This window comes from Pocillopora damicornis, chromosome 8, assembly GCF_964200805.1.
Source record: "Pocillopora damicornis chromosome 8, jaPocDami1.2, whole genome shotgun sequence".
In the NCBI taxonomy this organism is placed as follows: domain Eukaryota; kingdom Metazoa; phylum Cnidaria; class Anthozoa; order Scleractinia; family Pocilloporidae; genus Pocillopora; species Pocillopora damicornis.
Genome location: NC_142677.1, coordinates 19,518,534 through 19,533,567, shown reverse-complemented (window position 1 = coordinate 19,533,567; position 15,034 = coordinate 19,518,534). Strand labels below are relative to the sequence as shown.

The window sequence follows — 15,034 nt, the reverse complement described above, 5'->3', positions numbered from 1 at the left end:
CTCCCGCGTGCAATTTTTCCAAAGCCCCATATTGCTGTAAAAGAAATGCTATAAATAGAAACACACCCACAAAAAATTTGAATTGGTAAATCTGAATATTCGAAATTATCGTTCTCGTGGTTTTGTCTCGCATGGAAATTTACGCGAAAGCTGAAAGGTTGGCCACCCGGAAAGCTAATAAAATTCTCATAATTGCTTCGCAGATATGATTGGTCCGCTCACCATCACAAAGTGTTCGTAAATAAACAGGCCGCGGGCTTTCCTTTCAGTGGTTGATCACGTGACAACATCCATTCACCGAAAAATAGCCACCTGCCTCTTCTACTCCGCTGAGGCCAAAAATCTGTCAAGAACTTGTAAGCCTATGTCAAAAGCGCTCTTGAAGAAAACGGCATTGTTTTATCTGAGTAGACGGATTGAATCAATGCAGCTTTGCTTGAAAATCTCCTCTATTTCCTCTTTCACCTTCGCTATCTACATACGCAATATTGCTTAGCTGATTAACAAATCTATGGAAATGTCGATAATTGCTTTTACACTAAAAATGATCGCTGGCTCATTACCTATACGTTATAAATGCGAAATGAGTTCTAATTCGTCACCTACCCACAGAAATTTTCACTTAAAATCCCCGACTAAGAAATTAGCACTGGCGAAGACTAATCAGCACAGTACAACCAATTTTTAAAAAAAAACCCTCGATTTATTTAAGGGTAACACTGTTGGCTATGGCTCATTCATTCGAAACTGTTTTTTGCTTGCACGAATCCTAATGTTCTCATCCAAAACCACAAATCGTACAATTGCACGTACATCACAAAGAGTTTTCATTGATAAATAAATCTCTCTTTATTTTCTCCCAATGACTTGAGATAGAACTTCCTTTGATACTGGTTTAGTAAAATTGGAAATCTATAAAAGGTGTACTGCCCACGGTGTTACTGAATTCCCATTTATCTCTCATGCTTCTTTCCTCAACAGAAGCATCTGTTGTATAAAAAAGTTACTAAATATACAGTTGTGTGAAGCTGACGTCTAAATATCGTTTATTTGAGCGTCGCGGTTTCTGTTTGTAATCGGATGTTAAATTTGAATATATGTTTGTTCCGCAGAGGCCACGCCAACCAGTCATTAAACGGCGGATTTATTCAGTTCATTTCCAAAATGGGAAAGAAAATTATACGTGCTATGAATAACACACAGTACTGATATGGTGATAAAAAAGCCTTCAAGATATAAAATTCGCATTTCCCGATTTGGTCCCTCCCTAATGTTTGTTATTGTGTGATAACTCCGCGTTATTTTCATACGTGATATTATTTTTGTTCGATGGCCTTGTCGTTTGCATTTCTTTCATTAATGAGCGTGTGCTGTTTTCCAACACGCAAAGCTCACTCGTTCAAGTTTAATGCTAAAATTGGCCTGAAATATACCTCGTCCAAGATAGATTTATCGCTTCCATTCAGAGGAATAAGAGCATCTCTGGAGAGTTGCATCTTTTCAAAGTCAAGCCTCGGGCGACGTCTCTTGTTTTCATTAGTATTTTCGCTTCCTTCCAAGGTTCGCTTGAGAGGACCAGAGTCTCTCGTTGTTCGATTAGTTTTCCTACTAACAGGATGCGGGGTCTTATTTTTACAAAGAACATGAGGTAACTCTTTATTCGTGGTAGAGCCATTTACTAGAAGTTCACTTATTTCGTCGTCGGAAGATTCAGCGAAGTCTGCGGTGTCTGATTCTTCATGCCTGTTTGCTTGATTTGCATATTTATTAACTGATAAAGTTAGGTGCCCTGGCGATGTATGAAGACTGGTTGAATGAATTTCAGCTAATGGCTTTACAGATCCGCGAGTTTCCTCCGAATTCTTCTCGCTCTCCTTCTCTCTTTTTAAACCAGGTAGACAAGCTTGTGAATGAATTGCTTCCTTGCGCTTGGCCACCAAAGCGCTGGGATGGCTTCGGCTTCGCTTCGGGTTATTGGGAGCCTTTCCGGCAAAGTCTAAATTGTAGGGCTCCGACCAAGAGTAGAAGAACGGTGGCTTTATATTTCGATTCTCGTCGAGGCCATGTCGACTCAGCTGAAAGGCCAGCGTGTCAATACAAGGCAAACTGCTCGTTAAGGCCATTTGGAAGGAACGATGGTTGGCACCTCCTCCGTGTCCTAGTAAATCTTACTCACGCGAGCTGGTGTAGCTGACTGATTTGGCGCGGAGCGCAGAGTGCGGAGTGCTAGCCCGGTAACTAGTCTAGTCCGATTCACACAACACACTTGCCATCGGGCCACCTGAAAACACAAAGTTCAACTATTAGTGGAGAAATATGATTGGCTAAGGCCAATCAATTGCACCCGTTGAGCCATTATCTTTGACAACAAAGCAGCAGGTTCACTTGGAAGTGATCATCATTCATGAAATTCTACACGAGAAATTACTCACTACTTAGCTTTTCAGACAAATTGGCCTTTATCATGGACCGGGTTTTTCAGTAAGTTTTTCACTTGATTTAACTTCTTTTTTTTTTAGACAATTTTACTTTGCGAAAGAAATTGCGTGTCTGACAGCTATTGAGTACTAGATTAAAGCCTTATGTCACCCAAGTAAATGAATTCGACAGAAACTAAAACAACGAGGGCCTTCAAATTAAATTAACATTTGTCAGTCGAAGGCTTGAATATTGCATGCTGCAATAACCGCAATCGATTTCGAGTAAAATAGCGAGGAAAAAGAAAGGATAAATGCAGAGCCCTGAGTATGAGCCAGAAACAGTCTTACGATCTATTTAATAAGCCTCGTCTTTCCTGTCTACGTACAACACCAAAAATATTTCAAATTGAGCCGTTTAGATGATGAGAATTACTAAAAGGAACAGTTAGAGGTGCGGATTAGGATTGACTTGATAAATGCAGGTTTTTATTTCATTTCCTCCGGCACAGTCCGAAAGGCTTGCCTTTTTCGGAATTATTAAGAATTATTAAGCGATCGTGGGGAAGGTTCGAGTAACGGAGTTTGCTTTGTAATCGTCGTGTAAATTTTTTTTCCCTTTAAAGGGAAGGCCACCGGGTCTTTTGTCTTAGATTTCGTAAACAAACTTCCAAAACATTTAAAAGCACATTGTGAGATCCTGCAGGGCGGGCTGATATCAGAATGCCTGTTATGCAAATTTCTTGTGAGTTGAGCTGAAATCATTTTCATAGTAATTTTGCACCACGTGTTAAGGCGAACATTTAGAAACTGAGCTAGCGGCGAGTAAAATGAATCAGATTATGTCACGGCGAGTTTTCCCTGAGGTTGGAAACGCATTGAATTTATTTCGAAGCGATGTGAATCGTCGAATTTTCTACGACGTTTTTGGTAGCGAAGACTAGCTTCACTGACCCACATGGTATATTGAGTGTCTTCTTTAATCGTAATTTGAGAAGTGCAGATGCTGTTCTTTTGTAAGCTTTTAGGTTCGCAAACAGCTAAGGATCGTATGTCTTGTCAGTTTTTTCTCATTTTTTTTTTCCATTTCATTAATTTTTAAACCTCAATTTTGTGTAGCTATCACTAATGATTTGTTGCATTTAAACTGTACGGAAAGGTCGTCGATTCCGCTGGATATGCGAATATACCCTTGACTAAAAACATTAAATTATCGTCCCAGTGAAAAGGCCGCGTTAGCTGGCTGCTGATCTTACTTCCATGGGATGACTGTACTTTTTGCAAATATCCTGTAATGTTAGAACTGTCCACTTGAAAAGTTAGTGAATGGCACAATATTTTCCCTCGGCACATCTTACTTTTCATATTTAACGTCTACTCTGTGCTAATTGCTTTTATGTTGATAGATGGGCAAGATAAAATACACGTGGTGAAAGAACAAAAAAAAAAAATGTTCAAAAGTACACAGAGTTGACATGCATGGAAAGAATTCTGTTATCGAAGCTGACGTTCAGTTGATCCAAGAGGAAAAGCTTAAAGAGCAACTTGTTGTCCGAAAAACCAGGGCGTATTCTGTGAATACCAATTACAGTGACAACTTCATGGTCACCTGTTCGCGACATAATAGATCTTATATTCATAATTGAGCTTATTATTCTCTTCAAACGGTTGAACCCTTTTTAGCACAGATAGTTTTCGCGATGCTGTGTTTGGGGCCAGGGAAGTCATATGCGATGATTTTACGGGGTCAAAACCATTCAAAATTGCTCAAAAACAGTTGTGCGAACAAAACCCATTAAATTGAGATAGATAAATTTCTCAGCAAGTCTCCCAATCCATACTTTCCTAATTTGACGTGCAAAATGGATGATTACTTTATATATCATGGCAAGGAAGACTCCAAACGGAAAGTTGTACCTATAAATCATTTTATATATTGGGTAGTTAAGTGTTTCACTGTAGTCTGACCGCGCTGGAGAATTATTAGGAGGCGCCCTGACTTAACATTGGCGTTCAAATCTGGGGTCATTTGTTTTGCGATGATATTAATAATTTCAATTTAGCATGTAGGGTCCATTGTAGAAATACAAATTAGAACCTCCTTTCTAATAGAGGTGACAAAAGTACACATGAACAATAAGCAATGAGTCGATCCCAGCTCGTTAAGGTGTTGTAAAAGACCACGATGAAGATTCATGCTTGATTTCAAGTGCTAAGTTCTCGGCTCGTTGAAAAAAAGGAAAAAAAAAGCGGAAAGATCGCTTGCGATGCACTAGAAAAAAGTTAATATAATTCTACTTTAACACCAAGGAGCCATTCTTTGTTGTAACCACAACAATTACTTTACACTTGTCATTAACAATTCACGAACGTTTTGTTTTGAAATGCAAATAGATCGAGTTAATTTCAATGAGCCAATTTTTATCGACTGCAGCTGCCATTTCTTATCGCAAGAAACATTTTAATTACAAAACAAATGAGGGCAAAGCTTCTCGAGGTGCGAGCCCCAATACATTACGTTGCTTGATTGATCCGTAAAAATGGAAAAATATCTAACAGTCAGTCGCATAAATATCTTGATATATAACGAAACAAATACGACCTCTTGTAAGGACTAAAATGCACAGGAGCATAGCCTAGAAATAGCCTTTGGCATTGATGAACGCTATTCACTAATTTAACCAAACGTATCTCAGATTAAGCCCATTGTGAGTAAGAGATCTTCTTGCGCCAACCAGGGGGACTATAAAAACCTTTGAATGGGTACAAGCTGACTAATTGAAGTATCGGCAGAAATGACATATCATGCCTCGTGATTTCAAATTCATTTGATCGTAAATGATTTGTTTGGTAAGAGTAACCTGTGATTCTGGCCAACGAAGTCCACTGATTTTCGAAGATCATGCAATGAAGTTTTAGAAACCATACATGTGGGATGAATTCTACCTAATATATACATTGTTCAAGTGATATGCTTAAGAAGTTTATGAAGCTCCCCAGTAGAACTGAGTAACTTACTGTTTTCAATGAAGCGCTCCCTCTGACGAAATGGCTGAGTACGGAGTGTGAACATTCAAATGAAGCGGCCTACAGCAATTGCTTCTTAACCGTTTTACTCCAAACCTCTTACGTTGTACTTAAATGTATTGTTCTTTGGTTCATTGTGGCTGCCTTCAGCGTTGAATAAAACAACTGGTCGCTTTCCGGACATTCATAGCAGTTGTCATGTCAACAATCAGAATCGTGCGCTTCTTATGCAAATGTGACAGCACGAGCTTACTCAGCACGTGTCTGTAGGTCAAAAGGTCTTCATGGCCGAAAGCTTGCTCTTTGCTTCTACTCAACTTGCGCGGAAAAGAATCAATGATTGTATCTTCTCCTGCAGAGACGCCTTCGTATTTTTCAATTTCAAGATTGTCATCGATGAGGCAAACAATCCTGAATCCTGGTGCGCCAGGTGGATAGATTTGTTGTCACACTTTCAAAACAGAGAGATTTGTCGGAACTACAGGAGAATCTTGTTAAGCATACTACAGAAAAAAAGTAGAAACGGTCTGACAAGAAACTTCCTATGGAAGCGAAAATGAATTAGGTTTGAAAATGGAAAAAGGGATAGTCAGTGAACCTATCTTTTCTCCTAGTTTACTTCACCGAAAATTGTTAAATTTTGGTTATGAGGAAACATTTTTCTCAGTCGTACACTCGACGAAAGCCGAATAGATTGAAGCCAGTCAACCGTTATGTGAAACACTGATTTCTTTTATCTTCCCTCTTTGGTTTTTAACTTCAATATATGAAAGAGTAAGAGCCTTTTTACACCTTAATTTTTTCTTTTGCTTGTGTTGTTTGTTGTTTTAGTTTTTCTGGTGCTGTTTAGTTCCTCTTTGTGGTTTTTTTAATTCATAGTTCCTATTTTTTCATCTCTTAATTTTGTTTACTGTGAATTATTATAAAGCTGGTTGATCTTTTTTGTCTTTGCTCAGCTCTGTTTGGTTGTTGTCTATTTATTTGTCTTATTTTTGTTTTGTTTTTTTTAGTGTGTTACTTTTTTTTTGTTCTTTTCTTTCTTTATTTTACTATTAATTATTCAAGTTATTTTACCAGGCAACTTATCATGCAGTATGAAAATCTCATGAATCAATTTCAAAACTAACGTTTGTAGGAAATTGTTGGGAGAGCTCAAATTTAAGTACAGCTTGAATCCTCCACAAAAGGTGGGCTAATTGAGTTTTTGAATCAAAACTGAAAATTTAGCAAGAAAAATATCTACAATATAGACGCTGGATAACGTACTGCGTAAAATTAACCTACCGCAAGGCAACAATTAATCAAATTTTAAAAATTGTTCATTCGATAAGTTTTGGAGAAAAGGAAAAATTGATAACAAAGTGAAGCTTTAAAGAAGGCAAGTGCTCCAGACTAATCTTTTTAACAATTCATCATATTCTCTGTGAGCTATTCGTGTGCACAGCCGCTGAATGTGCGACAAGGTAGTATAGCAGGCGCGACTAAATCTACCAATAATACCTCAAAAAATAATTTAGGTCCATCACTAATCTTTTTCTTCTTTGATGAGCTCAATTAATTCAACTCTTTCACTTCCCAAGATATCGATGGAAATCTTCGTAGCTATCCTTCATCAATTTCTTGAGAAACTACTTCAAAGAATTTGGTGCAAAATTAAAAAAAACCCTAAGCAAAATGAAACGATATCTCATAGTTGATATATTTTCTTCATTCTCATCGCCGAATCGTTTGGCATTGTTATGGCTATTGTAAGCAAAAAGTGTGTATTGGGTGGTCCTGAGACCTAAAAGGTCAACTCGTAGTCATAACTCGTAGCTTTTCCTGTGTTGACATTTGCTGTTGTTTTTAAGGTTACGGCTCTTTTTTCAAGCAGATAGTCTTACTTGAGCCGTTCAAAATTGCGGCTTCTTAGCACTCTTCTCTATCTGACAAGAACGATAGACTCCGGAATAGAAGGAGGAGACAAAAAAAGCATTACCAGGGCCTTCTAAGAGGATGAACAACGTAAGTGAATAGCTGAAAATAAATAGCTTTCTTTCATAAATCGTACAAATAGTGTTTCCAAGTAATTTTAAACAACGAGCAAGGCGTAAATAGAAAAGAGTAGTTAAAAAGTATTCGTGTTTCGAAAATGTTGGTCCCAAAACTACTACGGCACATGTTTTACATCTTGATGATTAATTCCAAAAAATTCTCGAAAGTCCTGTATGAATTGGTAAATAACACTTAATATAAATGCACGGTCACGTGACCAAGAAAAAATTATCAGGAAAGAAAAACAAATTTTTGCTTTTCAGAAAATTCATACCGCTCCATTTGCGATAGAAAGATCTCTTACAGAAAAGTTCTCGGGTTCTTAATTTGCGAATTAAATAATTGTTCACTGTTATTTTATGGAATGATTGACTATTGCGCTGAACGGCAATATTTTAAATTAAGAAGAGGTTTAATTTCTATGCGCTGGTGGAACAGAACCCGTTGCGCGTGCCTCCCTAGCACCTACAAGTAACCAGTTATGTGTTTATCCACCCCTTGACATCTGTTTACTAAGGCAGGCCTGCATTTTTTTGAATTAAGAGTTGTTTGTCCGAGAGTCACAACCTTCGTCTACCAGTTATCGACTAGAACACTTAAAATTTTTAACTTGATACCAGTAAGGAATTATAATTTTCTGTGGCAAGGTCATAGAAATTCACTCAGTCAAAACCACAGCTGCTAAAATCAGAAGAAGTTGTACTTACTCTATGATAATCACAGTCTCTGACTTGCCGTGTATGCTTGCCTTGTTATCACCAAAGTATGAGATTTTCTTTCTAACGGCGCCGAGCATCTCAAAAACATTGAGGGCAACCTGTTTCACCTTGTAGTATTTATTATGTTTTAGCACACTAGAAATTCATTAATTTGTGAATGGCAAGCTGCCATATTTTCAAAAATTGATTGATTTGTTTTAAGTTAAAAAGATAATTTTCGACTCTCGCACGTGATTGGATGAAAATAAAATAAATTTCATAAAGACGAAATATGTTTTTTTCATTTTCCGGCAAATTCGTCATTCACCAACGAAAAGTGAACTTTACTCCTTGATAGCGTGCATGTTTTGGTATCAAATAAGACGAGTTTGCTTATTAAGATAAATACTGACTGAACGATTCGCCAACTGTTGTAAACAAACATGCGGGGTATGGAACATAATTATTATTCCACCCACGCAATTTTTTCGCTGCGATGACTGAAAAATACGATGAGAAGAGATTAACGGTACCTTATGAATGGAGGATTAAATATTTGCTGCAAGACAGTTTCAATGGACTTCCTGAAAAAAAAATTCAGTTTTGTTTCGCTTTGTTTTTTTTATAAACGCGCTTTTCCCCACTCTTTATTGTGTGCGAAATTCTTTGTAACTGGCTTGCTTTGAGGAAAGGAGTAAAACAGATTTGACATATTTCAAGTTACGCACAGCAATTTTCAGGCGTCGTGGTGCACGAAATGATCTGTAATGATTGACAGATTGTGAATTTCGGCTGACTAAAGGCGCGGCTGTTTGAGGAAATTTTCATACGAAGTTGGAGTATACTTTAGCGATTAGAAAAGGGAAAAGGGAAGGTTTATCTAAGGATAGAGCTCATTATTATTTAAAAAAACGAATTTTTTTCAGTTTTTTTTATGCCAAACATAGAAAGCAAAAATGTAAGTTTCCAGAGACAAGACGATGTCGCGGCTAGGAACTGAAACTTCACGACGAGCATCTTATTATCGGTAGCTTATTAATGTATGAACGATGTTCTACCGGCTTTTTGAGGGCTCCTCGCTTAGTGTACGTTGTCTTGGTGGAACTAGCTGCTTTTAAATTAAAAATTGTTCTGATCTCATTTCCAATTTCAAGAAATAAAATTAAACTTTGGCGAGATAAAATATCTTTTTTCAACTCACCGTGTTTCTTGGATGTTTGTGACTCGCATAGATCTACGCCGGAGAGAATCTTCTCGTTGTGCGTGCTTCACGGTGGTGTGCGCCTTTGAATTTGATGACGGGTGTGTTGTAAATATATAGTTTCGTGACATTACGGCAAAAACTTACGATAGAATATCATTAACATTGACCGAGAGAGAGGGTTAAATAAACAATGAATTCTGCGAACAAGCCAGCTTCTGAATAGTAATTACATCTGTTATGCAAGATAACTGTGTCATCGTGACGAAAGTGGAATTCAAATTTTTAAGAAACGGTTGCCATGCATTGAATAAAATAATATACTATCCAAATTTGTTGAAGAAAAAGTCTCCTTGATTTCAAAACTAAAACCCTTGAGATGAAACGAGACCTAAAGTACGCGTTCTTTTTAAAAAGAGTTCTATCGTTATATTTAAACTATTCATCAGAATGTCATGAACAAATGCGATAAGAACACATCGAAGAGGGATCTTCAAATATGAAATATATCTTGAAATACAGCCACAGGCCATTGTGAAGCAACTCGATTTATAATCTCGAACAAGCACATGGAAACCTTTTACTAAGAGTTTTTTTTTAACATATTCCTCGTTTTTTCGATTCTTCATTTTTCTATTACCACATCTTCGTCAAAATTTTATAAGCGCTGTCACCTATTTTCTCCATGCTAATGAAAATATTTATCCCATAGCGCCGAAACTTGACGGCAACGTTACAACGATCAATATTTGCGAACGAGAACATTGTTTTTACACTCTGAGTAATTCGTGCGTCTTTTTTCGTTTAGATAACAAATGAACCTTCGGGAGGTTGAGCTGTGTCAAACACTAAAACTTCCGCAAATGGTAATGTGGTCACGTCCCTCCCAATAGAACTTGCATGAGTGGCGTGCTACTTTCCCGCCAAAATCCGTGACGGGAACATTCGTCTCCACGGAAACAAAAGTCTGGGATAGCTGTCTTTTCTTTGATGGGGTTTTATGTTTAAATACTGTGGTTATTTGGAACTCAAATTTGAGAGATCGTTTGCGACTGCATAAAGACCTTGTTTTTTATTTTTTCTTAAAAAGTCAACCTTGAGGTTTTTAACGTTTGTACTTCTCAATATAACAGCTTTTGCTATTTATGTTGAAAACAAAAAGACGCAAACTCCTTAAATGGGAAGCGGTTTTTTTTATTTCACCACGAATAAAAAGGAGATAAACTCGATTCCATTATAAAACAGTGTTGAATCATGTTTTCGTTTACGAAACTGAGTAACGATTCGTGCATCGTCTTACAATAGTAGTCTCGTCAATGAACTGACGTCGACACTGCAACCAAAAAGGTTGTATTCAATTCTGGGTCCATTGACTGATCGATTCGATGACTCGGTGATTGCCTAAATTAGGGCCTGGCCCTGTGGAATTGCAAACTTGAAAAATGAGACCGTAATTCAGAGATCGCTGAATGATATTGATGTGTTTCATTAGTCATTTTTGACCGTAGCGCTTTACTCTTCTGAAGCAAACGACAGCATTTCCAAGAATGAATATTCAAAGTTTCAATTAAGAGCCTTTGACCGCAAAACAAGTAACTGAAGAAGATTTGTAACAACGGGCGTCTTTTAGCTGCATACATGACTACCAAAACATATTTTGTACAATACATTCACAATGAAATTTTAACAACACTGGTTCAAACTTTATCCATGTTTCGTGTCCTTTTCCTTAAGACCTTTTTAATAATTTAATTCAAATTTACATCAATGTCAAGAAAACTAGCTCCCGTACCGACGACGTACATGTGCTCGCTGGAACTCCTTCATGCTTCAAAATGTCGTGAACTTAGTCTTTTTTCGCATTATAACCTTGGGTTGAAAGCACCTGTATTCCCCTTTATTTCGAACACGCATTACCTCAATATTTACCATTTCCTACATCATTGCGTGCGCGGGAAATAATAATAACAAAAAAAATTCAGGGGAAAAGACCATGCAAACTGGCCTTCGATTATTTTTACTTTTCATTGTAGGGGGTCGAAAAGGGAATTCTAATTAAACCTAAAGATACATAAAAAAAGCTGCCCGCGGTCAGGATGTCTTCATCTTCGATAACATGCACGGCGTTCTCCCCTCGATTGATACAATTAATGTTACGTTTGTCATTGAAGATCATTATCGCAACAAAATGGCGTGCGGATATTTATCAACTAATCAGGCCAGCCTTTACTCAGCATCTGTAAATCAAAACGTGATCGTACCATGAACTCTGTGTGTGGCCATCAAAACGTCTCACTTCAAAACTTAGGGTTTCTCATTAACAAATGTAAGTGAATTTCCAAAGTTGCCCTTGAGCTAAAGTCGCCCTTATGTCGAAGAGAACTTTGTCATTCTTCACTTCACCGAAAAGCGTTCGATTACTTTATGAACACATTACTATCAATGAAATTAAGGACAACCCAAAATCAATTTTGCCCAATTTTGTCGCAGAAGGATAGACCTACAAAGTAAGAGTCACTTTGCATGGAGTACATTCTTTTTCGATGATAAGAACCCGCAATCTCTCATTCCCGAAAAGATAATAACACTCTTTCTGGAAGTACACTAATGAAAACAAAAATGACAGTCACGTTCAGTTTTCTCCTCAAGGCCTTAAGCAAAATTTTTCAAGGAGGCCTTCAGGAGAGAAATTCTAAAAGACGCTCTTATACCTGCATAAAGCTTTTTCCTGTTAGTATTATCTGATCATGGAAGTATCAGAAGCGTTTTTACAATGGTAGGAGGTAACCAAGGAAACTTTTTTTGTCCATAATTCATCATGTAAATGATGATCTCTCAAACAGGGTACTGCCGGATGAAGATGAGAATTTAAAATTTTTTTTTAAAGCTATTTATATCATTTAACTTCCCATGAGATGGAAGCATAATTCTGCTACTGTTAAGTTACTCCCGCAAAATCCACAAATATCAAATGTAAATTCGCTTCAAGTTGATAATTCATGAGTAAGCCATTAAACATTTCGACGTTTTGACGGAAGAATTTTTGACCATTAACAGTTGCACGCAAGCTGAAGTTGTTTTGAATTGACCTGTGCCATGTTATTTCGAATTATTTCGAGTGTCGTAAAGAATTGCGATTATGAAATAATTGGTGTCCTTGTTCTCACTAGGTTCCGATTTCATAGTTTTCAAAAATGCGCCATTCCAATTTTTTATGCCTTCATTTCAAGTGAAGGTTTGTCATCCTATCGATCTCCTTTTAAAACCTTCCCTAATTAAACTTACTCCTAAATCAAAAAATCGTGTGCAGCGCACGAGATTATTCGGGTCGTTAGCTTGAAAAGTTGTGTATACTTTTACGTCTTTGACATCACTCTCTCCCTCTTAATCCAGCTCTCTTAAGGCGACCCATCCAGAAAGTTATCAGGTACTGATGGACACTAGCAATCGCAGATAAATATTCAGACATATTCTATGAAAATCAGGCACGAACATTTTGCATCGTACATCATCTAGAAAGAGTGAAATTCTGTATTGAAAAGGAAGAAGAAGAAGAAGAAGAAGAAGAAGAAGAAGAAGAAGAAGAAGAAGAAGAAGAAGAAGAAGAAAAATAAAGAAAAAGGAAGGAGCGAACATGAAGAGGAAGAGGAGAATAATTTCTATCCTACACGAGGAAGAGTTCACCACTCAAAGCTCTGGACACAAGATGAAAGTTCTCGACATCCAAGGCGATTTGAAGGTTACAAAGCATCCAGAGCATCTGGAAAAGGAGAAATCAAAGGAAAGGTAAATGAAGTGACAAGTGCTTTTTGTTTTAGGGATCTTTCTCGAAGTTGGGTGGTTGGATGCTTAACATGGAGGAGAAAGGGGGAGGGGAGGGGAGGGGAAATACTCGCAAATTTCTCAGACATCTCTTTGACATTTTCAAAACACATTTCAAGATACCCTCTGACTGCGATCGTAAGATTTATTCGTCGAGATAATACGCTTAGTACCTCTAGATTCCGCAATCTGGTCCTCTGTATGAGTAGAAAGGGATTTTTTGCCGCATGGTTATACATTGCCCCGTACCACATTTTAATCAGACTAGGTTGATTAGCCAGTGCAGGATTAGAATCTGAATTCCAATCGAACAGCCTAATTTTTTTCAATTCGGCCTCGTTCAAAATCGACGGCCCTTCGGCTTCATCAGGATAATGCTTTTTAAAAAACAATCCTTGACTTGCCTTTGGACTCACCTCTATTCAGTTTGCACTTCGTTAAAACCCCTCAATTAAAAGCAATTCACTTTGCGTTCCGTCGCAAAGCCACCATGGAATTAAACGGCGAACTTCCAAGAACATAATGAATGATTTGTGTTCATAACAAAGGCTCTTTACTTGGTATAAATTAGTTTTCTAGGTTTGAATATACTCAAGAAAGACAATGTATGCAAGGACCCGCCCTTCTCCACGGGGAAACCATTTCAAGAATAATTAGAAAGCCTGAAACGACTAGTTATATCATAAATATCTAGTTGATAAACATTGCGGTAAACGTCATGCAAAATGTTCCTGTTTACGGCGTGGGTACATTCAACTATTAGCGTATTTGTATGAAAACGTCTTCAGTATCAGCGGTTGCGTTTACTTGAGCGATGAACAATCAAATCAACCACTATCTAGAATGCTCGAAAGATAAATTAAGTGACAAATTAACTTTATACTTTACGAATAGCCTCGTAATCTTAAATTACAAAACGTGGTGCTTGATTTACGTGCTGAGATGAAGTTAGAAAACAAATTTTCAAAAAAAAGTCCTTTTCCACGCAAAGTTGAACGTCATGACGATAATCGTAACTCCATCGTGCAAACAAAAGCACACAAATAATTCATTTCAGTCTGTAAAATCACATCTTGTATGGATTGAAAATAGAATCCGCTCTGTGGCGTATCAGAGGCTTTCCCTGCAAGTTAAATATTCTAAAGCAGGAAGTGCTCTCGACATTATAGAAATGCTCACTCATGCCTCCAGCCCAAGGAAGGTGGCAGTGAGGTGCAGGAAAGAGATTATGACATAAGCACCATTCATGAGTGGTTCCTTTTTGAAACGTTGGAGGCAAGCAGGACACACTGAGGTGTGGAGGAAGGAGCACAGAAGGCCTTCCACCTACATCATCAAGAAGTGATGTGTGGGATTCAGACCACATTTTAAAGGGGAAGTGAATCTTTTCGCTAGACGATTTGCGAGTGTCAATTTGTTTTAAGGATGTCGTAGATGGAACAATTTTCTTATCTGTTTTTCGCTTTCTTTTAGGCTTGCGTCTCTTTGGTTGGTATTTGTATCCAGGGTTGTCCATCTTATGCTGCTCTGTCAGTCTCCGCGCTTCTTCCACGTACGGTTCTTTATCTTCTTCAGACAGTTTACGCCATGCTGCACCAAGCGCTTTGCTCACTTCAGCGTTGTTAATTCCAGGGTGTTCCTTTAGGATGTGGTAGCGCTTCTCTCGACTCCACACCATGAAGCAATTCATGGGTCGTTTCACATGGGCTGAGGACTCCATTCTTAGTTTTGGGTGCGTGCCTTCGCGAAATCTTACAATGGTTTCGTTCACAAAGCCCTCAAATAACACGGAAACTCTTGCTGTGATTTGAAAAGCCCAATCAATTAGATGCGAA

General features: G+C 37.8%; 2 protein-coding genes across 5 annotated transcripts; both read right to left on the bottom strand.

Annotated features, from left to right (window-relative positions):
• Window positions 1-824: 824 nt before the first annotated feature.
• Window positions 825-9,601, bottom strand: LOC113671810 (uncharacterized). 4 transcript variants are annotated; one of them, XM_027188067.2, is made up of 3 exons: window positions 9,378-9,535; window positions 8,710-8,760; window positions 825-2,281 (listed from the first exon to the last, which is right to left on the bottom strand). In XM_027188067.2, exon 3 carries the CDS (start codon window positions 2,121-2,123, stop codon window positions 1,392-1,394), a length of 732 nt encoding a protein of 243 aa, XP_027043868.2. In that variant the 5' UTR covers window positions 2,124-2,281; window positions 8,710-8,760; window positions 9,378-9,535; the 3' UTR covers window positions 825-1,391. The 4 variants fall into 4 exon arrangements, with proteins under 4 accessions (XP_027043868.2, XP_027043865.2, XP_027043869.2 ...); XM_027188064.2 differs by lacking the exon at window positions 8,710-8,760 and having other exon boundaries at window positions 9,378-9,601; XM_027188068.2 differs by lacking the exons at window positions 8,710-8,760; window positions 9,378-9,535 and adding an exon at window positions 8,186-8,281.
• A 3,725-nt stretch (window positions 9,602-13,326) lies between these two features.
• LOC149041740 (uncharacterized) lies at window positions 13,327-15,025 on the bottom strand. Its single transcript, XM_089180981.1, has one exon. The coding sequence runs from the start codon at window positions 14,917-14,919 to the stop codon at window positions 14,266-14,268; it is 654 nt and encodes a 217-aa protein (XP_089037107.1). The 5' UTR covers window positions 14,920-15,025; the 3' UTR covers window positions 13,327-14,265.
• Between the last annotated feature and the right edge of the window lie 9 nt (window positions 15,026-15,034).

Coding starts and splice junctions, on each gene's coding strand:
- LOC149041740 (XM_089180981.1), bottom strand. CDS start 14,919: ATGGAGTCCTCAGCCCATGTGAAACGACCCATGAATTGCTTCATGGTG.
- LOC113671810 (XM_027188064.2), bottom strand. CDS start 2,123: ATGGCCTTAACGAGCAGTTTGCCTTGTATTGACACGCTGGCCTTTCAG.